Source organism: Microcaecilia unicolor, chromosome 1 (genome assembly GCF_901765095.1).
Source record: "Microcaecilia unicolor chromosome 1, aMicUni1.1, whole genome shotgun sequence".
Classification (NCBI taxonomy): Eukaryota; Metazoa; Chordata; class Amphibia; order Gymnophiona; family Siphonopidae; genus Microcaecilia; species Microcaecilia unicolor.
This window is the reverse complement of record NC_044031.1, coordinates 670,216,763-670,242,117: the sequence shown is the minus strand read 5'-3', so window position 1 is coordinate 670,242,117 and position 25,355 is coordinate 670,216,763. Positions and strand designations below refer to the sequence as shown.

The 25,355-nt window shown below is 43.1% G+C and overlaps 1 protein-coding gene across 1 annotated transcript; it reads right to left on the bottom strand.

The window, feature by feature from the left end:
* On the bottom strand, nucleotides 1-24,505 carry NMB (neuromedin B). Its single transcript, XM_030190358.1, has 3 exons — nucleotides 24,207-24,505; nucleotides 18,792-18,997; nucleotides 1-341 (listed from the first exon to the last, which is right to left on the bottom strand). The coding sequence occupies exons 1-3, from the start codon at nucleotides 24,370-24,372 to the stop codon at nucleotides 285-287; spliced, it is 429 nt and encodes a 142-aa protein (XP_030046218.1). The 5' UTR covers nucleotides 24,373-24,505; the 3' UTR covers nucleotides 1-284.
* Nucleotides 24,506-25,355: the final 850 nt, after the last annotated feature.

The window sequence follows — 25,355 nt, the reverse complement described above, 5'->3', positions numbered from 1 at the left end:
ATGGTTTTTATTCACAGGTTTCCTCATAACAATAGCAGCAATGCCTAAAATGTCAGAAAAATATACAAGTTAGTACCTTGACCTTTAATATATAGATGATAAATATTAACAATATTACATTAATAAATAATAAAAATGATGTAGCTACATTAAATTATAATTTAAATCATCCTCATTTGATCTTTTCTTATAAACAAAAGCCTTTGGAATGTCTGAAATAAGTCCTGTGTATTTCAGGCAGGTTTTCTAGTAGGTACAGGAACAGGGAATTCAAGTCTTCATCTTCACTTCCTGGTATTTTCAACATATTTTTCCAGTATCTTCATTAATAATTCTGATGCCTGCAATGTCAAATACACACAGCTTTATGAAGTGTCCCACATGTCACAACAAGCTTCACATTTTTGAGAAATTTCAGAGATAGTGTTAAAGCTGCCAAGTTGCCTAGCTCCAGGAAGATGTTTTTTTTAAAATTTCATTTTCAAATTAAACTTACTTACATATGTATGTAACAAAAAGCACAACCAAGTCCACATTAATGAGGAAAAAGGTGATTATTATACAAGGTAAACAATAAAGCCATATATGATGAGCAAAGTATCAACACTAAGGGGTCCTTTTATCACCTGGTGGTAGAGCTACCGCTGGGTTTGCATGCAGCAAGGAGCCTGGAAGTAGTTCCAGGTCTGCTGCGTGCCATTTCCGACGTTAGAAAATATATTTTATTTTCTAGCACTGGTAGGCAGGGAGTGGGTGTGTCCAGCGGTAATTGGGAAGCACTACTGGGTTACTGCCGGAGCCCTCACTGCCTACTATTTAGGCGTTAAGGGCTCCAGCAGTAAATACTTGAACGGCCATTTACTGCCTCCTTAACAAAAATAAAAACTTTTACCTGTGGTGGAAAAAAGGTTGCCTTGGCACACGGCAATCCCACGTCCCGACACCACCATGGGCCACTTTTCACCACTACTTGGTAAAGGGCCCCTAATTATCTTATATCTAAGACCATAAAATCTAATTTAAAATCCCCCATTTAACCCACTATCAATAAAGAAAAATATCGAGGAAATTCACTTGTCTTTTTTTTTTAATAATAAATGTTCCAGTTGAGCAGGATCTAACAGTTAAGGCTCATTTTACTAAGGTGCACTGATGGATTTAGAGTGCACTAAATGCCACACAGCCCATTGTATATCTATGGGCTAATTCGTTAGCATGGGTTAAAATCAATTAGTGCACCTTAGTAAAAGGACCCCAGAGTTAGAATCAGGACAATTAATTAAACACTTGGGGCTAGATTCAATACACGACACCAAAAAGAATCAGCGCTTAATGCTATTATATAATGGGAACTCGAAGATGAGCGTTCATTATAGATATAGCATTGAGGGCCAATTTTGATGCCCATATTTGGGCGCGCACTCCCCCCAGTATTCTATTACACAAATTTTAAGAATACCCCTGACCGCTTATACACTTCCCATGTCCACGCCTCCTTTCGAACGTATAGCAAGATAAGGGGGTCTTTTACAAAGCGGCGGTATGCCCAATGCGGGCTTACCACACACACTAAATCAGAACTACCACCGGCCCAACACGACCACCGGTGGTATTTCCGGCTAGAGTGTGAGCCACTTCCAATTCTCCAGAAAAATGTCTTTCTCTAGCGGAGCGCTAAACCAGGGGTCCTTTTACGAAGCTGCAAGAAAAAGGGTTCCTGTGGTAGCGGCAGGGTCCATTTTTCCTGCGTACCAGGGCCCTTTCTACCGCAGCGGGTAAAAAGTCCCACAAAAAATGGCCATGCAGTAAGATATGTGCGCCCCATCGCATGGCCATGTAGTAAGGGTTATCTTATGCATGGCCATTTTTGGGGGGGCTTTTTACCTGCTGCATTAAAAAGGGCCATTGCGTGCAGGAAAAACTGCCCCTGCCACTACCACAGGGCTCTTTCTCCTGTAGCTTAGTAAAATGTGTGCACAAATTCAAATTGCTGACAATTAGTGCCAATTAGCACCTAATTATTGACACTAATCCCGTTGTTAGCCAATTTAGTTGCACGCAAATCTTGGATCAGGGGTTCAAATATCGGCATCCAGTTTTGTTGCAGGAGAATTTCAAGAAAAAACCTGCCCCCCACTGTAAGAGTACGAGACTTTAATTGCAGGAAAGCCCTTCTATGTAGCTATGTACCATGAACTACATCTGATAAAATTTGTACTTTAGTGCCACAACATGAGAATTTTTTGTTTTTTGAGTAAGCTTTAATTACAAGAACTGTTCTTAAGCCAGACCAGGATTTTCTACTACCCTATTCTGATATATTATGGGACCTGCAGCACTGATTTCAGTGGATAGAATCAGGGACTGCAAATACCTCATCGCATTGGGATATACTTTCAAAATGAGAACTGGCTAAAAATTCTCCCTTGGAACTGGGTAACTTGGCAGCTGCGCAGTGTTCAATATGAACTGCTGCCAATGTGGTCAATCATTGTTTCTATGGTGACCAACCAAATCTTTTTGTGTATACATGCTGTAATTGACAAATGGAGTGGAGGAGTGGCCTAGTGGTTAGTAACATAGTAACATAGTAGATGACGGCAGAAAAAGACCTGCATGGTCCATCCAGTCTGCCCAACAAGATAAATTCATATGTGTATACCTTACCTTGATTTGTACCTGTCTTTTTCAGGGCACAGACCGTATAAGTCTGCCCAGCAGGATTTCCCACCTTCCAACCACCAGTCCCGCCTCCCATCACCGGCTCTGGCACAGACCGTATAAGTCTGCCCTTCACTATCCTCGCCTCCCAACCACCAACCCCTCTTCCCCCCACCTGCTCCGCCACCCAATTTCGGCTAAGCTTTTGAGGATCCCTTCCTTCTGCACAGGATTCCTTTATGTATATCCCACGCATGTTTGAATTCCGAGCACTGGTCTTGCAATCCAGAGGTGGCCAGTTCAAGTCCTGCTGCTGCTCCTTGTGATCTTGGGCAAGTCACTTAACCCTCCATTTCCTCAGGTACAAACTTGGATTGTGAGCCCTCCTGGGACAGAGAAATATCCAGTGTACCTGAATGTAACTCACCTTGAGCTACTACTGAAAAAGGTGTGAGCAAAATCTAAATAAATAAATGGATACAAGCTACTGTGAATGGTATTTATACCCCAAATAGGTGGCACGATTGGCAGAAAAGGTGCCAAAGCAGCACAAATAATCATCTCAAACAAGACCACCAGGGTCTGTGACAACACCTGAAGGTGTACTATGTCCAAACTAAAAAAAAGAGGGGTAAAGGGTCATGGATTTGATGTACTGCCTTTCTGTGCATAATAAATTTCATGTTATGTACACAATAGAAATAACACAAAATAAAACATGGAAAAGAAAATAAGACAATACCTTTTTTATTGGACATAACTTAATACATTTCTTGATTAGCTTTCGAAAGGTTGCCTTTCTTCGTCAGATCGGAAATAAGCAAATGTTGGTAGATACGCAGGTGGATGCCATTCGTGAGGCATGTCGCCAGTATCCTCTCTTCTGTTGCCTCCTGCTAGAACTGTCACTTTGCACGCTGCTCCTCTACAGGTAAAAGGCAAGGCGCTATCCCTTTCCCTTGCTTATTTCAGATCTGACAAAGAAGGGCAACCTTCGAAAGCTAATCAAGAAATGTATTAAGTTATGTCCAATAAAAAAGGTATCATCTTATTTTCTTTTCCATGTTTTATTTTGTTTGATTTCTATAGATTCTACATGGAATGTTGCTATTCCACTAGCAACATTCCATGTAGAAGTCAGCCCTTGCAGATCACCAATGTGGCCGCGCAGGCTTCTGCTTCTGTGAGTCTGACGTCCTGCACGTACGTGCAGGACGTCAGACTCACAGAAACAGAAGCCTGCGCAGCCTTCTACATGGAATGTTGCTAGTGGAATAGCAACATTCCATGTAGAATCTCCAATAGTAGCAACATTCCATGTAGAATCTCCAATGGTATCTATTTTACTGTCATAGTAATGCTTGAATGTTTTCACTTATATACACTGTCATCTAGCACATTTGCTTATTTCCGATCTGACGAAGAAGGGCAACCTTCGAGAGCTAATCAAGAAATGTATTAAGTTATGTCCAATAAAAAAGGTATCATCTTATTTTCTTTTCCATGTTTTATTTTGTTTGATTTCTATAGATTCTACATGGAATGTTGCTATTCCACTAGCAACATTCCATGTAGAAGTCAGCCCTTGCAGATCACCAATGTGGCCGCGCAGGCTTCTGCTTCTGTGAGTCTGACGTCCTGCACGTACGTGCAGGACGTCAGACTCACAGAAACAGAAGCCTGCGCAGCCTTCTACATGGAATGTTGCTAGTGGTATAGCAACATTCCATGTAGAATCTCCAATAGTAGCAACATTCCATGTAGAATCTCCAATGGTATCTATTTTACTGTCATAGTAATGCTTGAATGTTTTCACTTATATACACTGTCAGCTAGCACATTTGCTTATTTCCGATCTGACGAAGAAGGGCAACCTTCGAGAGCTAATCAAGAAATGTATTAAGTTATGTCCAATAAAAAAGGTATCATCTTATTTTCTTTTCCATGTTTTATTTTGTTTGATTTCTATAGATTCTACATGGAATGTTGCTATTCCACTAGCAACATTCCATGTAGAAGTCAGCCCTTGCAGATCACCAATGTGGCCGCGCAGGCTTCTGCTTCTGTGAGTCTGACGTCCTGCACATACGTGCAGGACGTCAGACTCACAGAAACAGAAGCCTGCGCAGCCTTCTACATGGAATGTTGCTAGTGGAATAGCAACATTCCATGTAGAATCTCCAATAGTAGCAACATTCCATGTAGAATCTCCAATGGTATCTATTTTACTGTCATAGTAATGCTTGAATGTTTTCACTTATATACACTGTCAGCTAGCACATTTGCTTATTTCCGATCTGACGAAGAAGGGCAACCTTCGAGAGCTAATCAAGAAATGTATTAAGTTATGTCCAATAAAAAAGGTATCATCTTATTTTCTTTTCCATGTTTTATTTTGTTTGATTTCTATAGATTCTACATGGAATGTTGCTATTCCACTAGCAACATTCCATGTAGAAGTCAGCCCTTGCAGATCACCAATGTGGCCGCGCAGGCTTCTGCTTCTGTGAGTCTGACGTCCTGCACGTACGTGCAGGACGTCAGACTCACAGAAACAGAAGCCTGCGCAGCCTTCTACATGGAATGTTGCTAGTGGAATAGCAACATTCCATGTAGAATCTCCAATAGTAGCAACATTCCATGTAGAATCTCCAATGGTATCTATTTTACTGTCATAGTAATGCTTGAATGTTTTCACTTATATACACTGTCAGCTAGCACATTTGCTTATTTCCGATCTGACGAAGAAGGGCAACCTTCGAGAGCTAATCAAGAAATGTATTAAGTTATGTCCAATAAAAAAGGTATCATCTTATTTTCTTTTCCATGTTTTATTTCTATTGATTACCTTTAAACGTGGACTAACATGGCTACCACACCTCTCTACTCATATTATGTACAGCTACTTTCTTCAGCCCTAGTATATTCACAATCTGTTTTGGTACCTGGGGAAGTAGAGGATTAGGAGCCATGGTGGGAAGTGAACCCAGTTCTCCAGGTTCTCAGCCTACTGCACTAACCAGTAGGCTATACCTCTACTCCTGTAGAAGATTGTCCAGCCACTATATTTAACTACATCTCAACTTTTCTGTGCTCCAGAGATTGTGGACATCCTTTAGAACATGAAGGAATTATAGTATAAGAAAATCTCCTTCCTATTTGGACCCATAAACTTATGATGAATCAAACACCAATGTAGTATTCTGGTTATTGCACAGTTCCTCCCCTGTCTATTAACCAGTGATGGGGTGAAGCCTGGAACACCTCCCCTGGTTATCACAAAACTGCTTCCTGCATGTAACAAAATTCCATCTATTCTAGAATTCTATCCATCTGGCAGTGCCACCCTACTACCATCAAATCTTGTTCATTACAGAGGTGAGACAGAATTTTCTCACCATGTGTATCTACAACATGCAACCATATGTCATGCAAGTTATTTATTCCAACTGGCATATGCTTCAAGGCAACAGGAAAATATATTTCCTCTTATACATTCTCAGTTTTTTTACATCTCCTTTTATCCTTCCTCTTGATATGCCTTCAGTCACCCCCTTCCCAAAGTACATAAATGTTAATTTCCTGTGTTCTGTGCTCAGTGGTACCTGGTATCACTGGATATTCCACATCACTGGTGTGAACAAACACAGGACCTCCCATCCCAGATCAGAATTTATTACTATTATTTCCCCATGATTTTCAAATGAAAACTTCCAGACAATATATTGTAAGCCAGATTTAATAAAGTGCACTATTGCATATGCTAGCATTGTTAACACAAAGTTAACAGGTCCTTTTGCATAAAATGGGACCGGCAGTAAAATAATGCACAGTAATGGTATCAGTGTGCTCTAACACAGTAGCACCTTTTAGTAAATCTAGCCCTATCAGTTTTAACTTAACTAACTGATCTGATCTTTAATCTTTGATTTTGCTGAAGGAGAATCATCTTATGCTCCAACTGCAGACCTTCTGGGAGTCAGTCATGGGCTCTATCTCACTGGCTCAAAGAAGACATTTTTTTTCATGGACACTGCTGGAGCCATGGTTTATTTCCAACGTTCCTAAATCATGTTCTATAGCTATACTTGGAATCCTTGAATCCCCCTCCTACAGCAGGGGATAAACTAGGTATTATTTTTCTGGTCTCTTTTTAGCCTTTATGACTGACAGAGAATCCTTAGTGATAGTAACTTAGACTTCCATCTGCAAAGGGGCGGTCCAACCATTAGGCCACCTAAGGCGGGGGCCTCAGGCAGCACTCTTTTAGGAGTGGCATTTCCCCACTCTTTGGGGAGCAGCATCTCCCCTTTGTGGCATTTATCTGTTTTGTCATGTTCCAAACCCGGCAACGATTCCCATAGGCTGCCCTGCCACCGGCACCCGCCTCTTCCTTTTACTGTGGCTGCCTCTCTGATGTAACTTCTGATGTAACTTCAGGCAGCCACAGTAAAGGGAAGAGGCAGGTGCTGGCGGCAGGGCAGCGTATAGGAATAGCTGCTGCTGCCGGGTTTGGAACGTGAATGAAACAGGTAAACGCTGCGAACGGGCTGGAGGTAGGAAGGGGGCAGAATTTCAGCCCGGGAGGGGGAGGCATTTCGGCATGGGCTAGGGAGTGGAATCTCAACCCGGGAGGGGGGAGGGGCGCATCTCAGCATGGGGGAGTGGCATCTTAGCTCCGCCTCAGGTGGCATCTTGCCTTGGGCCGGCCCTACATCTACAACTTCAGAAAAATGTCCGTTTTCAAGAAAAAATATTACTGGGGAACAGCAGGAGGAATAATTAGGGTCTAACAGACCTTATCTAAAAAGTCCACAGTTTTAATTAAAGCATTTATATTACATGTATGTTACTATTAATGTTACTTCTCTAACAGTGCACCTGTATTTAGGCCCCAAGAGAGCACATAAATGGTCTGAACACCAGCAAATAGACACATATGTGCACACAGACATGCACATATGCCAATATTCCACTATGCACTATTCCATAAACTAGTGCTTAAATGTGATGGGGTGTAATTTGAAGGTGGGTGTACACATGGGCGGAGCCTGAGTGCCTGAAGTATACGCACAGCTTTGCCCTGCCTCGCTAGTATTCTATGAAGAAAAGTAGGTGCCTATTGTGCTTTATAATATAGCCTCCAAATACAGGTGCATTGTTATAGAATTATCCCAGACATACCAAATCACACGCATTTTGCTTCTGACACACACATTGGGCCCCTGACTCCAGCTCACACGCCAAAGCCCCCTCCGCTCATGCATTGAGAGGAAGCGACTTTGGTGTCTGGTCAGGCAGCAGCAAGGAGGTTCTCAATCAAACCTCCTTGGACAGGAGCAATCCCCAAATCACAGTTTAAAATGGTGGCCCCAAACTCTTGTGAGACCCCCGTGAGAGGCAGTTTCAGCAGTTGCATCCATGTAGTATGCAGTATTCTTCTCCAGCACCATAATTCCGAGGAATGAAAATACTTCCTGTCTTGCTTTTTCACTGTCCAGCTTTCACATCTATATGACATTGTTGAAAATACCATGACTTGGACAAGTCAAATCTTTGTAAGCAGAGATACTTCTTTGCCCTTTTTACCAAGAGTGATACGTCATTGGATTTCTTGACTGCTTGATCCATTATTGATCATTGATCCAAGCAGGTTGAAGTTGTCTGAATTGGTGCCCTGTTTTCTGCCAAACTTAGGGGCCCTTTTACTAAGTTGTAGTTTAAAGTGGCCTGTGTTAGTTTTGGTGCGTGAAATTGGCACATGCTGGATCATTTTTTTACCACAGTGAGAAAAAGGCCTGTTTTAAAAATGGGACAGTAAATGGCCATGCGCTAATATTAAAATTAGCCTGTGGCTATTTACTGCCTGAGCACTTACCGACACCTATTTAGAAGGCGGTAAGGGCTCAAACGCTACTCATGCGGTAATCAGGCAGCGTGCGGCAATGTGGCTGTGCTGCCGATAACCGCCAGGAATGCCCCATGTGGTAGAAAATAGAAAATCATTTTCTACCGTGGGAAACTGCATGCGCCAACTTCTGAACTACCACTGGGTGCCTGCAGTACCCTGGCGGTAGGGTCAAATTGGCATGCGCTACCTGCGTGGTAGCTCTACCATGGCTTAATAAAAGGGCCCCTTAAGATCCTAAGTTTTTCAGCTGAAAATTCATCTTAATATAGGAGCTTAGAAGTTATGCCTATCAAATTTAGACCTGCCATTCATTTGCCTAGATTTGAGCCTAATTTATGAACCCGGAGTAGAGAACTAGCCTAATGGGTAGTGCAGCAGGCTTTGATCCTGGTGACCTGGATTCGATTTCCATTGCAGTCCCTTATTCATTTTTTATTTTACAAAAATGACCTTCTTTACTATTCAGATTTTGGATGTTTTGTTCAAAACATCCAAAGTTGGACTTAGATATATCGAAAATGCCCCTCTATGTAACTTTGTAAGTCTAAGTGCTTTGAAAATATGCCTTGTTGCAACTTAAATTCAAAATAATGTTACTGTCATCCATCCAAACATATTAAGTATCATCAAAAGCTTGCAGAAATAAATGATCTGTTATGCATTTAATATAATGCAGTGTGTGTCCATGTATTCCATATGAGCTAGCTCCAGCTCTCAGTCCCTTTCTATATTGCTCAGCACATACAACCTTCATGTAGCCAGCAGTAACCACGCAGCTAGACTGACAGTAGCTTTTTGCCTCAGCCCCTGGATATGCTGTGGGTTTCAAGATGCAGGAAAGAGTGAAATAGAGGACAGGGAAGAGGAAGTGAGTAACAGAGACAGAGGAAGAGGCCAGACCAGAGGGGGAGAAGAAACTGAGGATGAGGTAGAAGGGACGGAGAGAGAGGAGGGGAGAAGGAAGAGATAGAGCGAGTCAGACCCTGGGAAGGCAAGGAAAGCAGAGGAGAGAAAGGAGGCAACCAAGACTACAGATGTTTGCACTGAACATCCTAATGTTGGTATTTAATGTCCTAGGGGCAATCTTGAGGCCATTCACATCTGATGTTATTCTTTTCCAAATACACTTCTTTGTTGCCAAGAATTTTCTTGTAGAGAAACTCTCAAAGAGCACACTGGAGTTTTCCAGGCTTCTGGAATATGGTTGGTTGGTTCTTGAATGAAATAAAACATTCATGGGTGCTATCAGTAGTGCTTGATCCAGCTTCCAGATAATGTTCCTCTGCCAGCTCCTCTGAGTTTCCTTCCTCTTCAACAGACATAGGAGGTTCATCTTTGGAAAAAGCTTCCCTCCTTGATGTCTCCTTTCCTTTCTCCATACTCCCACCCCCTATCGTGCTGTCATTCACCCCTCCACCCAGTTCCTGATGAGCCCAGCTGGAGATAGGGGGGGTCTCTTTCTTGCACCCATCTGGCCTGAATATCATTGCTTCCATCCTTTTTGCCTCCTTTCTAACTGTGTGTTTATGCTATGGAGTCTACATTTTAGCAGAATCTGGTCACCACCCATTCAGTACCATTCATGCCAAAAATATTTTATGTAAGTACACAAGTACATAAGTATTGCCACACTGGGACAGACCAAAGGTCCATCAAGCCCAGCATCCTGTTTCCAACAGTGGCCAATCCAGGTCACAAATACCTGGCAAAATCCCCAAAAAGTTCAATACATTTTAATGCTGCTTATCCCAGAAATAAGCAGAGGATTTTCTCCAAGTCATTTTAATAATGGTCTGTGGACCTTTCCTTTAGGAAGCTGTCCAAACCTTTTTTTAAACCCTTTTTTTAAACTCTGGCAACAAACTCCAGAATAAGAGTTGCAGTGCACAGGCTCTATAATTCATCAGCAATGTGCTGAAAAAAGTAGATACAAGTTTTGTCTTATGTTTTTAGTCGTTTCTTCCCTTTGGTCATTCTTACTTATTTAGATGTTTTGCTTCAGAGATGTATACTCTAGGGATAAGGTGCACAGTATGTCGTCACGTGGGACTATTTCAGTACATGTCAACTAAAGATGTACTAGTCTTGCTTACAAAATGAGCTGGCTTTGAAGTAAATTAAATAACAAAAAGAGAATGGAAAAAGCATAACAGAGACAGAAAGAGATAGAAAGAGGAAGGATGAGTGATAAACATGTACATCAGAATCAGAAGCCCCAATGCTCAAAACTTCGGCGCTAAAGCAAACAACGCCCACCCCATACTGCAGGAACAGCACAGAAACATAGTCCTCCAATGCTCAGAGCTAATGACACTCAAATTATATGCAAGCTATGAGACTGAAAGTAGGGGGGGAGGAACATGCCTGGTGCATGCGCACAAGAATTTTGCGGTAAGCGCAGCTCTTGTGCGCATGCCCAGGCAAACTCGGAAGTGAAACACACATTGGCAAGGTTCTTCTGCACCTTTAAATATAAGCTTTTCCATTTTTATTCACTTGAAGCACAGAAAACAGGCACCAATGTGTGCTTTCACATTTCAGTTTTGCTTGGACTAGCTCACATTTGTTTCTCACTACCTGTGCTTAGAGGCTTGCAGGGCTTCCTTCTGCTTCAAAAAAAAAAAAATCAAAACCAACAGTGTAAAGTGAAAAATTCTGAATAAATCCTCTCTTCGAACCAGGGGCGTAGCCAGACTTCAGCGGGAGGGGGGTCCAGAGCCCAGGTGAGGGGGCACATTTTAGCCCCCCTCCAGCGACGCTAACCCCCCTCGCCATTGCCAACCCCCCTGATGCCACTGCCACCACCAACTTTGCCCCCCCGCCGACAACCCTCTCAACCCCCGCTCCCGCCGCCAACCCTCCCCAACACCACCGCCGTCATCACCTACCTTTGCTGGCGAGGGACCCCAATCCCCGCCAGCTGAGGTCCTCTTGCTTCCCGCGCAAGGCTTCGTTCTGTTTCTGACGTTCTGCACGTTGTACGTCAGAAACAGAACGAAGCCTTGCGCGGGTCCCCCGCCAGCAAAGGTAGCCCATGGTGATGGCGGGGGAGGGTTGGCGGCAGGAGGGGGTGTCGAGAGGGTCATCGGCAGGGGGATCCAAGACCAAATCTACAGGGGCCCAGGCCCCCGTGGCCCCACGTAGCTACGCCCCTGCTTCAAACCACCCCCAATGCCAGCTCTGAGCTGGTAGCAGGTTTCCAGGATTAGGAGCAGGGTTTGTTTGTGCGCTGTTCCCTGAGCATTTGGAGGGAATACCAAATGACCTCATTAACATCTGTTCGACTTCATTTAAATATAGTTTATGGCATTCTTTGGCATACCTGTTGTTTCCTGCGCTAGTGCCCGCTGAACATTCTGCACCTATTAATGCCGACGCCAGTCCAGCACTAATTGCCTTTAGCACTGGTGTTAGGTTCTGAGCATTGGGGCCAGATAAAAGAAGGCAAATAAATCAGATAGAAGACCAAAAAGAAAAGGAATCATACAAAGAAGTGATAATGGGTCAAAAAGGAGATAAGAAGGACCGAACCACCTGGGGGTCCTTTTACTAAGCTGTGGAAAGCACTAACGCATGCTTGCTATAGCAATAAAGGGTTTATGGTTAGGCATGCTCAGGCGCCCTACAGTAATTATTGCAAGTGCGCATGCTACCACGTGCTAAAAAATAACAGGGTCCTGTTTACTAAGCAGCGTTATAGGCATGTTAACGTTTTTAATGCACGTTAACCATGGACGTGCCTATAATATCCCTATAGGCGCCTACATGGTTAGCAAGCACGCTAAATGTAGGTGCGCTAAAAACACTAACACGACTTCGTAAACAGTGCCCTTATTTTAGAGCTGGGAGCCAGTTTGGGGAGGTGAGTCGGCATGTTTTGCACTGATCAGTTAGTGCAGCTCCATTGCTGCATACTAGTGCATAAACCCTTACCACCTACCAGGGGCATAGCCAGACCTCGGCGGGAGGGGGGGCCAAAGCCTGAGGTGGGGGCACTGTTTAGCCGCCGACCCCCTCCACCACTTTGGACCGCTGCAACCGCAAACCCCCACCACTGCCACTGCCACTGCCCGCCCACCCCCTGCCCCGCCGCCGCATCAGGTACCTTGTTTGCTGGCGGGGGTCCCCAAACCCCGCTAGCCGAAGAGTCTTCTTCAGCGCCGGTCGACTCCGGCGCCTTCATTGTGGGATCAACTATTTCTGACGCCTTACGTCCTGCACAGGGCTACATACACAGTGCAGGACGTAAGGCGTCAGAAACAGATGATCCCACAACGAAGGCACCGGAGTCGACCGGTGCTGAAGAAAACTCTTCGGCTGGCGGGGTTTGGGGACAACCGCCAGCAAACAAGGTACCTGATGCGGGGCAAGGGCGGGCGGCGACGGCGGGGGGGGGGGGTCAAATGTAGAGGGGGCCAGGGCGTAATCTGTGGGGGCCCATGCCCCCGTGGCCCCACATAGCTACGCCCCTGCTGCCTACAAACAGATGTCGGTAAGTGCTCACATACTAATGGCCACGCGGTAATGGAAAATTTTAGTATTTGATCATTAATGCTGGAAATAGAAAAATCGGCCAGTTTACCCACGAGGGAAAAAAGCAGCCTTAGCACAGGGGAATGACACACATTAACATGCGCTAAGGTCACTTTTTACCACAGCTTAGTAAAAGGAAGGGGGGATGGGACTTGATATACCGCCTTTCTGTGGTATTTTGCAACTACATTCAAAGCGGTTTACATATATTCAGGTATTTATTTTGTACCAGGGGCAATGGAGGGTTAAGTGACTTGCCCAGAGTCACAAGGAGCTGCAGTGGGAATTGAACTCAATTCCCCAGGATCAAAGTCCACTGCACTAACCACTAGGTTACTCCTCCACTAGCAACATTCCACGTAGAAGCCTGCCCTTGCAGATTAGCAATGCAGCTGCGCAGGCTTCTGGTTCTGTGAGTCTGACGTACGTGCAGGACGTCAGACTCACAGAACCAGAAGCCTGCGCGGCCATGTTGCTGATCTGCAAGGGCAGGCTTCTACATGGAATGTTGCTAGTGGAATAGCAACATTAACGTTCCATGTAGAATCTCAAATAGTAACAACAGAATCTCCAATAGTAGCAACATTCCATGTAGAATCTGAAATAGGGAAAGGGAAATGGGACTTGATATACTGCCTTTCTGAGGTTTTTGCAACTACATTCAAAGCAGTTTACATACATTCAGGTACTTATTTTGTACCAGGGGCAATGGAGGGTTAAGTGACTTGCCCAGAGTCACAAAGAGCTGCAGTGGGAAATCGAACTCAGTTCCCCAGGATCAAAGTCCACTGCACTAACCACTAGGCTACTCCTCCACTAGCAACATTCCATGTAGAAGCCTGCCCTTGCAGATCAGCAGTGCAGCCGCACAGGCTTCTGTTTCTGCGAGTCTGACGTCCTGCACGTCAGACTCACAGAAACAGAAGCCTGCACGGCTGCATTGCTGATCTGCAAGGGCAGGCTTCTACATGGAATGTTGCTAGTGGAGTAGCAACATTAACATTCCGTGTAGAATCTCAAATAGTAGCAACAGAATCTCCAATAGTAGCAACATTCCATGTAGAATCTGAAATAGGGAAAGGGAAATGGGACTTGATATACCGCCTTTCTGAGGTTTTTGCAACTACATTCAAAGCAGTTTACATATATTCAGGTACTTATTTTGTACCAGGGGTAATGGAGGGTTATGCGACTAGCCCAGAGTCACAAGGAGCTGCAGTGGGACTTGAACCCAGTTCCCCAGGATCAAAGTCCACTGCACTAACCACTAAGCTACTCCTCCACTTGATTCACTAATTCCTGGTTAGAGGAATGTGTGGAGCCATATAGACAACTCATTTTACAGGTCCTGTGTTAGAAGCTTTAGTGTTAAATGCAACTTCTTCGGTTCTGTGAATTCTCCCTTTTTTTTTTGCTGCTGATTCCTAGGGAAGGAGAGCTCCTGCATGCAATGTCTGTTCAGGTTTCCCCTTGCAATTTCTTCTGATCAGCATAATACTAACGGGAAATAACATTAGCGGCAAATAACTTCCTCTACAAACCTCTTTCATGCTGCCAGGTCCAAGGACTGCTTTCCTTTTATCATTATGCTGCGCCTGCAACTCATTTTTTTTTTATTCACATTAGGCTGGGTCAACAAAATGTGACCAACAACCCAAGCATCAGGAATATTTCAACCAACTTCAGTCAAATGACCCTGCATCAAAGATCACAAAAATCTATATGTCAGGGAGAGAGTGGGGTAGCGGCAGTTGTCCTTAAGAACACTCCCTCACTGAGGTTGCATTATAGCCATCTTACAGCAGGTGGCACTAAACCTGCCTTGTCAGATGATGAGTCAGAGGGGCGGGGCTCAGGCCAAGAGGTGGTTAAATGCTCCGGAGAGAGAGGGGGAGAGGGCCTGAGGCAAGAAGTCTCCAGGAGAGGTCCTGAGGGCAAGGATCCTCACAAGGTGATCTGACTTAGGCTACAGTATCTGGTAAAGTTCCAGGGATGAAGGGTGGCCCCAGCTCTGACCTTGTATGTTGAAAGAGAAGAAATCTGAAACTTATGTGTGATGGAATTCCAGGATTGAGTGCTTGTAAGAGAGAAGAGACTGCCAAGGTAGGCTCAGAATCCCTTGGCCGCTAAGCTATGGATATGTAATGAAGAGTACTGAACCTATGAGAAGAACAGACTGTCTCTTGTTATAATGATTTTCCACCAATAAAGTTTTCTTCCAACTTTATACTGAACTCTGCCTGTGAGATTTCCATGCCTGTTTGTTGATCACATTATCACAATATAAAGTCCTCAGTAGTGAGCCCCTTGAGCAAAAAGTCCTTTTGGTGGCTTCTCAATACAACAAAGGTTATAAAAAAGCCTCTCAGCTTTTTGCTATTGATTGTCAAACATGCTGTATTCAGTGATACCGTAAGCTTAAGAAAACGTATCCACCCAAACACTAAAAACTTATCTTAGTTTTTCTCAGTCACCATGAATGGCTACTGGTTTACCATTCTTAGTTTCTTCAGTCTGTGCAATAGAACGTTGGCATCTCAAAGCACTAACTTCTGAGGTCTTTTTTCCTGCTTTTATCTATTTTTCTGTTCTTTGACCTAGGGTCACTTGATCAATGTTCATGAGAAAATAATCCATCGTTTTAAATGGAAAAAAAAAACATGAGAAGATGGATAAATTGTGTGTATATATATATATATACATTTGAAAAAATAAACAATGGACAAGTGCTGAACAATGACAGCACTTCAGAGACACATGTACAGCCACCTCTTGTCTGGGTCTCCTGGATGCCAGTGAACAATGATTTCCAGAGAAGACAGGGAATGAAGCAGAAATCGATTACAGATACACTGGCACTAACCATTAGGCCACTCCTCCACTCTAATGGCAGCAGAAGCTGATTTCCTACAAATTGTTTCTATAGACCAGAAAGTCCTCGACACATAGGAGGTAATTTTATAAAGTCATTTTCAGGCGTATGTATCTTATAAAAGTACTAGTAAAGAAGGCCCGTTTCTCAGAGCAATGAAATGGGCGCTAGCTTGTTTTTTTTTTGGGGGGGGGGGGTGACACATACGGAGAGCAGGAGCATGGCCATCCAAATGGATTTCTTCTGTCAGCGCTGTTTGTGTTGTCGGTGCTGCAGTGTAAGTGAGCGGTTATGTGTTCATTGCTGCTGGCGTTCCGTTTCGTCCAGTGTCAGTGCTCCGCCCTCGTCATCATCACGTAGTGATGCAAGGGCGGGGCACACACTGATGGGGAAAGTGGCTATCTCAACGCCTCAACTTCCGGTGGGGAAAGCTGATCTCGATGCTTCAACTTCCAGTGGTGGCTTCATTTAGAACTTTGGGGTTGAGGGGAGACATGATAGAGGTATATAAAATAATGAGTGGAGTGGAACAGGTGGATGTGAAGCATCTGTTCACGCTTTCCAAAAATACTAGGACTAGGGGGCATGCGATTAAACTACAGTGTAGTAAATTTAAAACAAATCGAAGAAAAGTTTTCTTCACCCAACGTGTAATTAAACTCTGGAATTCATTGCCGGAAAATGTGGTGAAGGCGGTTAGCTTAGCAGAGTTTAAAAAGGGGTTGGACAGTTTCCTAAAGGACAAGTCCATAAACCGCTACTAAACGGACTTGGAAACATCCAAAATTCCAGGAATAACATGTTTAGAATGTTTGTACGTTTGGGAAGCTTGCCAGGTGCCCTTGGCCTGGATTGGCCACTGTCGTGGACAAGATGCTGGGCTCGATGGACCCTTGGTCTTTTCCCAGTATGGCATTACTTATGTACTTATGTACTTATGTTGTGAATTATATAGATAGATGTACCATGACACGATGGCATATACTTTGCTGGTAAGCATGTACAGAAGTGGAGTTTGAGAGAATGTGTGGGCAGAGTTTACAATTACACATGTAGATCGTAAAATATGCTAATCTATGTGCAGACTTAAAAATTATGGGCATGGAAATTTACACCTGCCCCAGTGCTCATGTAAATTTCTGCATCTGCAGTATAGGTGTAGCTTTTACCACTTACTCTAGTATTTCATAAAGATAAGTAGGCATCTACTTGCCTGTGCAAATTAGTACCAACCTACTTAATTTCTTAAACCAGATGCCCTGTTATAAAATTACCCTGCATATTCTTTCATTCTAGGGTACAATCTTCCAAATTGGTGAGGCTGATTAAAACCAAGCTTAGAAACTCAACATGCTGGATCTAAAGAGCTCATTCATATATATGACCATAAGTCTTTCCATTGTTCTCAGATATTGTCTATGGAATAAAGCACAGTAATATATGATTTCATTCCTGTGGTATCAATATACAATAAACCCAGATAAAATAGAAATTAAACTCATGCTTGCCTTTAATTTAGAGATCATATACACCTGTAGTGTACAGATGCCCCCCAACAGGACCCTACCTCCCAAACAAGTCTCCCTCCTAGAGGAAGCCCCTGTCACCAATCCTTGACCTTCCCCTCCCCCCTCCCGAGACTCACTCGATGGTATGCCTGGTAGCTTAGTGTACAGGGCAGCAGCAGAGGGGGAAGGCTGGGAATTGGTGATAAGGGTTTTTGCTCACGAAGGGTGTTTTTGCTCAGGGTGGGGTCATGTTGAGAGGAGTCATAGAGGAGAATGTATTTTCAGGAGGGACTGTAGAGGGGAGAGGCTTGTTGAGGAAGATTTTGATGGGGGTCTATACAGTGGAGCACTTGTTCAGGGGGATCATATGGGAGGGTTGTATGGGGGAGGGTCTGTTCAGGGTGGTGGCTGTAGGCTTGTGTGCTGAGGAGGTTCAGGCTGCGCACTGTGTAAGAGGCTTGGTTTGTTTGTTTGTTTTTAGCCCCAAAGCCCACATTACATGTCTTGACATAGCTCAGGTGCACCTGCACTGTCTATCGAGGTAAGTAACTTGGGCCCATGCAGTAAGTGCCTGCCCTGTGCGGTAAGTGCAAAGCAGATACTGGCCACACTCCTGACATTTAGCACACAAGCTTTGTATTTATGCCTTTTAGTCTCTGTTTTGCTAACAACTTTCTCCTCTCTCCAAGATTCATAATCCTTGTGCCAGGAGTATATACTGTAATATTCTATTGATGGGGTGACTAGAGCATTATGTTGAAAATAGAACTGAGGAAACCCTATGAGACCTGGCCATCTTCATCAAGTTACTTTAACCACTTGGATCAATATACTTTGCAAGTAGAACATTTCAATCTGTTTTATTCTATTACCCATCACTCATCCCTTTCTTTCAGTGGCTCTGCTTTTCCTACATGTTATTTATTTATTTAGATTTTGCTCGCACCTTTTTTAGTAGTAGCTCAAGGTGAGTTACATTCAGGTACACTGGATATTTCTCTGTCCCAGGAGGGCTCACAATCTAATTTTGTACCTGAGGCAACGGAGGGTTAAGTGACTTGCCCAAGATCACAAGGAGCAGCAGTGGGATTTGAACCGGACCCGGTGCTCTAACCACTAGGCCACTCCTCCACTACATGAAAGGTGAATGAATGTTATAGTAATCCACCTTGGACCCTTCATGAACCGTGCCATTGCTCATAAGCGTCAAATGCCAGGTTAATCTGGCCATTTTTCTGTGTGTGTTCCCATCTGTACGGTAGATGTGTATGCATTCCTCATGGAAGTTTCTGTAAATATTATTTACCTGATCATTAAGATCGAATTTCACTCTGCTTTCATCTAGTTGCCTCTGCTGCAAGGGGTTCTTCAGCAGCTCTCTAACTAGCAGCTCCTTCAGGTCTTCTGGCGAGTGTGCTGGACTGTAGGCCAGTGGCACAGAGCTGAGTGCGGCTTCCTCTGGGTACTGCAGAACTGGAGAGTCTGGTATACTCTTCTTACCCATGAAATGACCTGAAAAAGAGATCACACACACACACATACACACGTTTAGTCACTGAGGGGCCCTGTTACTAAGTCGCATAGGCGCCTACGCGCACCCAAGGTGTGTCAATTTAGAGTTACCGCCCGGCTACCATGTGGTAATTTCATTTTTTATGCTCATCCACTACACACGCCAGAAAATATATTTTATTTTCTGGTGCGTGGCGAAAATCTGACGGTAACTCTGACTTGGCGTGCATAGGCAATTTCTGCACGGTTAATGCAGAGACCTTACCACTAAGTCAATGGCTGGCTGTAAGGTCTCAGACCCAAAATGGATGCACTCCAAGTTTTATTTTGCCGCACATCCATTTTTGGCAAAAATTTAAAAAGGCCTTTTTTATAGGTACGCTGAAAAATGGATCTGCGTACGTCCAAAACACGCGCCTACACTACCGCAGCCCATTTTTCAGCGCACCTTAGTAAAACGACCCCTGAGATGGTAGGAAGTTCCATTTTATGATGGTGCTGAAGCCAGTATAATTTTAAAGAAATTATGAAAAAAAGAAGCAGAATTTAGGTACCAGGATTATGAGCACTAAGTGTGAATTTTGCAGCGACAGTTCCACATGGAACTGCTCTTATAGAACACTAGTATAAGCCCACAGTTTTGCATCCAACTTTAAGTGCGAGCACTTATGCTATGTTAAAGGCTGGTAAGTGCTCATGCCTACTGTTAGCAGTTAGGTGCATAACTCCTAGTTTTCTATAACCTGCACATCTAACTTTGATGCACGATCCTGAACTGCCGATGTCCCTCCCATGTCCACAGCCCCCTCGAAGTTGTTTGATAGAATTTGCTCATACAGCTTCTAGAATGACTAAGGGCAGTTGTGTGAGATAGAATTTACACGCGCAGCTTTTAGAATGGCTAAGGGCAGTTCTGCATGCAACTACTAATTGATGTTAATTAGCACTAATTAGCAATGAAAGCCAATAATGGGATGTTAACTCCAATTAACAGTCAATTAAATTTAGTTGCGTGCACAACTGACCTTATTTTATAAATTTGAAAGGGTGGTAAATATATATATATATTTTTATCCTGCTCATTTATCTACGTTTTTGGCTGGTAAGTGAAGTGAACAATGTTCTGCCCCGCAGGATATTTCTGATGCAGCCTCTGGGATTTAATGCTTTTATAGAAGAATTGCAAATCAGACCAGCTAGTACTTACTTCTAATTTGTTCTTTATTTCTTATGGGTTAATTCTCCTTTTTCTTAGTCTTGGATCTTATTTCCTTGAGGACTGTAGCCATATGTATTGTAAAAATATAAAATTGTGTCTTGCAATAATGCTGTTTTTCTTTTGTGTGATGCTATTCTCATTCATATGGCTTCTGTACAAGTTGTTATATTTATTTGATTATAATTTTGAAATTTAATAAATAAAGAAATAAACATTTGGAAAGGGTGGTGGGTGAATGAAACGGCCTCCTGGTGGAGGTGGTGGAGACAAAGACTGTATCTGAATTCAAGACAGCATGGGACAAATACAGCAGATCTATAAGGGAGAGAAAGGGATAGGCCTTGTGGTTTTTAACTGCCGTCATTTTCTCTGTCTCTATCTACTTTATCTGTAATGCCTGATACTTTTTCTTCAAAAGCCCCTAAACTATACCAGCAGGTTTCTAACTGAAACTTTTTCCCCCTCTTTGTAGATGGTCTTTCTCTAATCAGAAGTTCCTGTATTAATATATGTGGTCATCTGAAATGCTGTTATAATGGATACTAATTAGGATTATATACTATATGTATAATACTGAATAACATATCATTTGTTTTAAATAGAATTAATGTTATTCCTTTAAACGCCAGAGTATCTTTACTCCACCACCATAAATCAAGGCTCACTAGTAATCAAGGAGGCAGCACAAATTTCTCAACACAGTAGATGATGTCAAGAAAAGAAAATCTGACCCATCCACTCTACCCACTAAGTTTTTCCCAGTAAGGATGTGTCGCTGCCATCAACCATAGAGTGTAACTTCCTGCAATATTTTTTTCTTGTTTAGGGCAGATTTCCTGCCTTCCTCCTTTAGACTCCTTGAGCAGAAAGTCAGACTACCCCATTTAGACTCTCTCATAAGATATAACTGGTCAATAACTGTCAAAATGAAATCAAATCAAATCCAGCACCCACTTGCCTCATGTCTAACCCCTAAGCTCTGTAATAATCTAAATAACCAGCAATTCTAATGTGGCTATTGCCAAAGATATGGCTTCCTTGGTCCCCTGCAAACCCTTGCACACAAACCTGGCTCTTTCAGCATTTGTCTTCCCTTTTGGACTTCAAGTTATTAGAGAACTAGATGACTTAGCTACTAGTCAATTTTACTAGGACAGCCTGCTAGACAAACCTGGCCACGTAATTGGCCATATTTCTGCTAGGATTTCTAACATTTCATATTAACCTGTTGCCATATATTTAGACAGATACAATGCTCACTGTTGAATTAGGCATGCATGGTGTGTATGGGGTCCTACTTGCCCAGAGAGTTATTTGGTGGAACCCTCCTAATGATTAAATCAGGCTGAATATCAACCCCCCACTGTTAAGGAAATGAAATCCTCTGAAATCCTAATCCCAGGCTGGAGGTTGAGAGAGATATCTGCATTCATAAGAACATACCAAAAGCTATACTGAGTCAGACCAGGGTCCATGAGATCAGCATCTTGTCTCTGCAAGTGGTCATTCCAGATTGATCTATTTCTTATACATCATTTCCAGAGATGAGTAATTGTCTCTCCCAAATCTACCTAGCTAATAATTTTTTATGAACTTTTCCTCCAGGAGATTGTTCAATTCGTTTTTGAATTCCACTGTGTTAGTTGCCATGACTCTGTCCTGCAGCAACAGATTCCACAGCTTAATTATCAGAATTTGCATTTAAAGTGGCAGAACATTTAAGCCCCCTGGTTGGTGCCATTATTTCAAAATTCCCATCATGTCCTGGGATCCCCTGATATGCAGGAATGGTCCACGACCCCCTGTCCTAAAAGTATACTGCATAGTCTATAATTCATCTAAGCCATAAGGGAGACTCCTTTATCTAGCTAACTGGTGCCCCTTAAAGTAAATGGAAACGTTTGATGCCAAAGGCTGCTGAGTGATGGCTACACACTTTGCATGGGATATTGTTAAATTACAATGCACTTGTTTCTTTACGTCATAGTTTCCAGGTCCAGTCCTAAAATTGTCTTTGTAAGATAAACCGCAAGGAATTACAAGAATTTTTGAAACCCTGGTGTCAAGCAGGAGCCATCCATGCTTCCATATTCTACAGTTTTTTAAATATGATTACTAATTCAATAAGGTTGATTTTTTTTCCAATGCATAGCCTTAGCAATCAGGGTTTATTTTAATGGAACGGAAGCACTAAGCCCCTCCCTGTTCATCACTGCAAAACATGAGATCTTTCATTACTGCTATTTTATGCCTTGTACCATGGTCAATGTCACTTCCCTTGACCCGAATGGAGAAGTGTGAATGAGATCATGCAAAATTCATAGTCCACAGTATAGGTTGGTTTGGAAGTCCTTAGGTTATGTTGAATCTTTAATCTGGTGCGAGAATTATTTCTTTTTTTTGTCCGTGTCTTTTCTTTGTTTTTGCTGCTGCTGAGTTTTCGTTTCGAAATTGAATAAAAGTTGTAAACACGCTACATAATCACATCTGACTTTTTATTCAAGATCAGCAGCCTTCAAGCTACTGTGACAGTCATAGGATCCCCCATAGTATGCAGTCCTTGTGCCGCTTTGAATGTACATTGGATAGCATGCATTGGGCTCATTAGCAAGCTTTTAAAATACTAGTCTGTACAAAATCGATTTAAAAGTGTTAACCTCTGAATTAACACGTTCACAATTAAATTTGCCTGTTAAAATGTTTAGTGGAACTTGTGTTTTTTATTAAAATAAATGCATGAAACGAACTGGGGAAAAAAAGGGGGGGGGGGGGAAGAATCCAAAAGTGAATTTAAATTTTTTTTGTACCTGAACTCATCCCTAGCTTTTAGCCTTTTCCTTCTCTGTTCTAAATTGTGACCACTGTAAAGCGGAACATACCGTGAATGTTAATGGACAGAACTGGTGCGGGCTGTCCTTAAACTTAAAGCTCTGCCCGACTCACCCGTGCAGTTTGCGCTTCCTGAGTGGCTTCATCTGGTGCCTTTGCTGCTGGTATCTTAGCCTGTCAGGCAGGAGAGACCAACATCTTCCCTCCTAGACTAACAGCTGAGTCTTAGCACTCGTGGTAGTAACATAGTAAATGACGGCAGATAAAGACCTGTACGGACCATCCAGTCTGCCCAACAAGATAAACTCATTTTACACGGTATGTGATACTTTATATGTATACCGAGTTTGATTTGTCCTGGCCTTTCTCAGGGCACAGACCGTAGAAGTCTGCCCAGCACTGTTCTTGCACTGAAGTTGTGAAGCTAACATCGAAGCCCCTGGTTGAAAATCAGAATAATCGAGAGTCCAATAGTGCCCTATTCCAAAACTTAATGCAGCAGCACTGACAGAGCTCTGTGACTACTGTGGGTGCTTGAGCACCCCCCAATATTGAACAAATTCCTTGACTGTGTCTAGGCAGAGGTCATTTCTGTTGGGTTTAGCACCCCCGATCATTTTAAAAAGTTGGCTCCTATGGCCGACGAAGACCTGTCAGAAGAAGATGGCAAGAGCTTGGGTCGGGATCCTGTAAGAAGAAAGTGTAGCCTGGCTTGAGCTCACTGGGAGCAGTCACTTGTCCCCCTAAATCGCTATTTAGGTCTTGCAGTGTCCTTTCTATCTGAGAGGGACAGAGAGCTTCTAAAAACAGTTATAAACTTAGTAGCAGTTTAGTCCTGCATCAAAAACTGGAGACCAGAAAGCCCAGACCAAACAGATGTTTCCTTAAATAAAATAACACACTTTGAAACTTAAAAGCAGAAACTAAGTGGGAACTGTCACATTAGCAAACAAATTAAAGAACAGCGCCTCTGAGATAAAGTCGTAGTAAAATACATAAATCCCGCTAGCATTATTTTGTCACTGGGGACTAGCGCTGAATAAAAGTAAACCCTACTGGAGAGAGAAAGAAAGAAAGAGCCTCAGCACTGAAAGTTGTTGGAAGAGATTAGGGGGAAAGGCTGAAACTTTGCCACAAAGCAAAAGGGAAATTACGACTTACCTGTGGCCCAAAGGTTGCCTCTGGGGTTGACTTTGAGTTTGGCCACTTTGTTCCTCTCCTTAGTGACATCGAGACTGACGGAAGCGGAGACTGAGATGAAAGAGAAGAGCAAGAGCTGAGCCAGGAAGCTCAGCTGGAAGAGTCTGCTAGGCGGCAGCCCCGGCATCTCTCCGCCTCTGCTTGGGCTCGGGACAAGGCTTCTCTCTGGCTGGGGCTGACACGCTCCTGGATCCCTCCTTCCTATCTGCGCCCTCTGTCAAGACCTCGAGGTGTCTGCCTGGTCCGAGTTCCCTGGGATCGACCCCCCTCTCTCCACGCCTGGCTGAGGATGTCCTTTGTCTCCCCCTCCCTCCTCTATTTAAATCCTCCAGCCTGGGGTGGAGGCTGTGCGATGAATAATAACAAGGAATCCTTTTATGTACAGCAGGCTATTGGTGTCACTCTTTGGGGCTTCTTTAACCCTGTCGTGCCTTGACATTTAGCTTTCTAGAACCGAACATAAAATTGTTTCGATCATGGTGTTGATTAACTAGACATACTCAAAGATTCATACACATAAACACACCCTACACGCTATCCACATCGACTCAAGGAAATATACCTATGCTGCACCTATCCACACAACCCAACTGATACGCTGACATCTACAGAGTGAAATATTCAGGCATTAACATCAAATTCTCACATTGTAACTGCATTGCAAGATTAATTCTACAGAGGGGCATAGATAAGTTGACATGGAAAATAAGATCCGTGTGCTATGTGGTGCCCAGAGTTTTTATAAAAGCTTGTGTAATTTTGAAATAGAAATAAATATATCATTGATAATGTGGACAATCGTAGAGTAATGCTTCCAGAAATAAAGGTATGAAATATGTTTTGAAAGGAGCACAAAATGGTCTTAAAAAGTGTACTAAGTCTTTTCCTTGGTCAGTATAATAGCTGATAATTAACTAGGACTAGAATGCACAAAGCCAGGTAACCAAAGCAAAATTAAGAAAGACATTTTATAAGGAATTTCAGCGTGCAGAAATAGTGGTTTGTAAAATTACCTGGAATTTGTTCATTTAAAGCATTCTGTATGCATGTAAGTTTCTGCAAGGCAGGTAGGGTCCATGCTAGGGTTTCTGGCAACTCCCTGAAACATAT

What these genes read in the sequence shown, in the direction of transcription:
- NMB (XM_030190358.1), bottom strand. Translation starts at nt 24,372, where the DNA reads ATGCCGGGGCTGCCGCCTAGCAGACTCTTCCAGCTGAGCTTCCTGGCT. An exon ending in AGGCAACCTTTGGGCCACAG is followed by an intron (nt 18,998 to 24,206) that starts GTAAGTCGTAAT and finishes TCTCTTTTTCAG; the next exon opens with GTCATTTCATGGGTAAGAAG. An exon ending in AATTCGATCTTAATGATCAG is followed by an intron (nt 342 to 18,791) that starts GTAAATAATATT and finishes TTGACATTGCAG; the next exon opens with GCATCAGAATTATTAATGAA.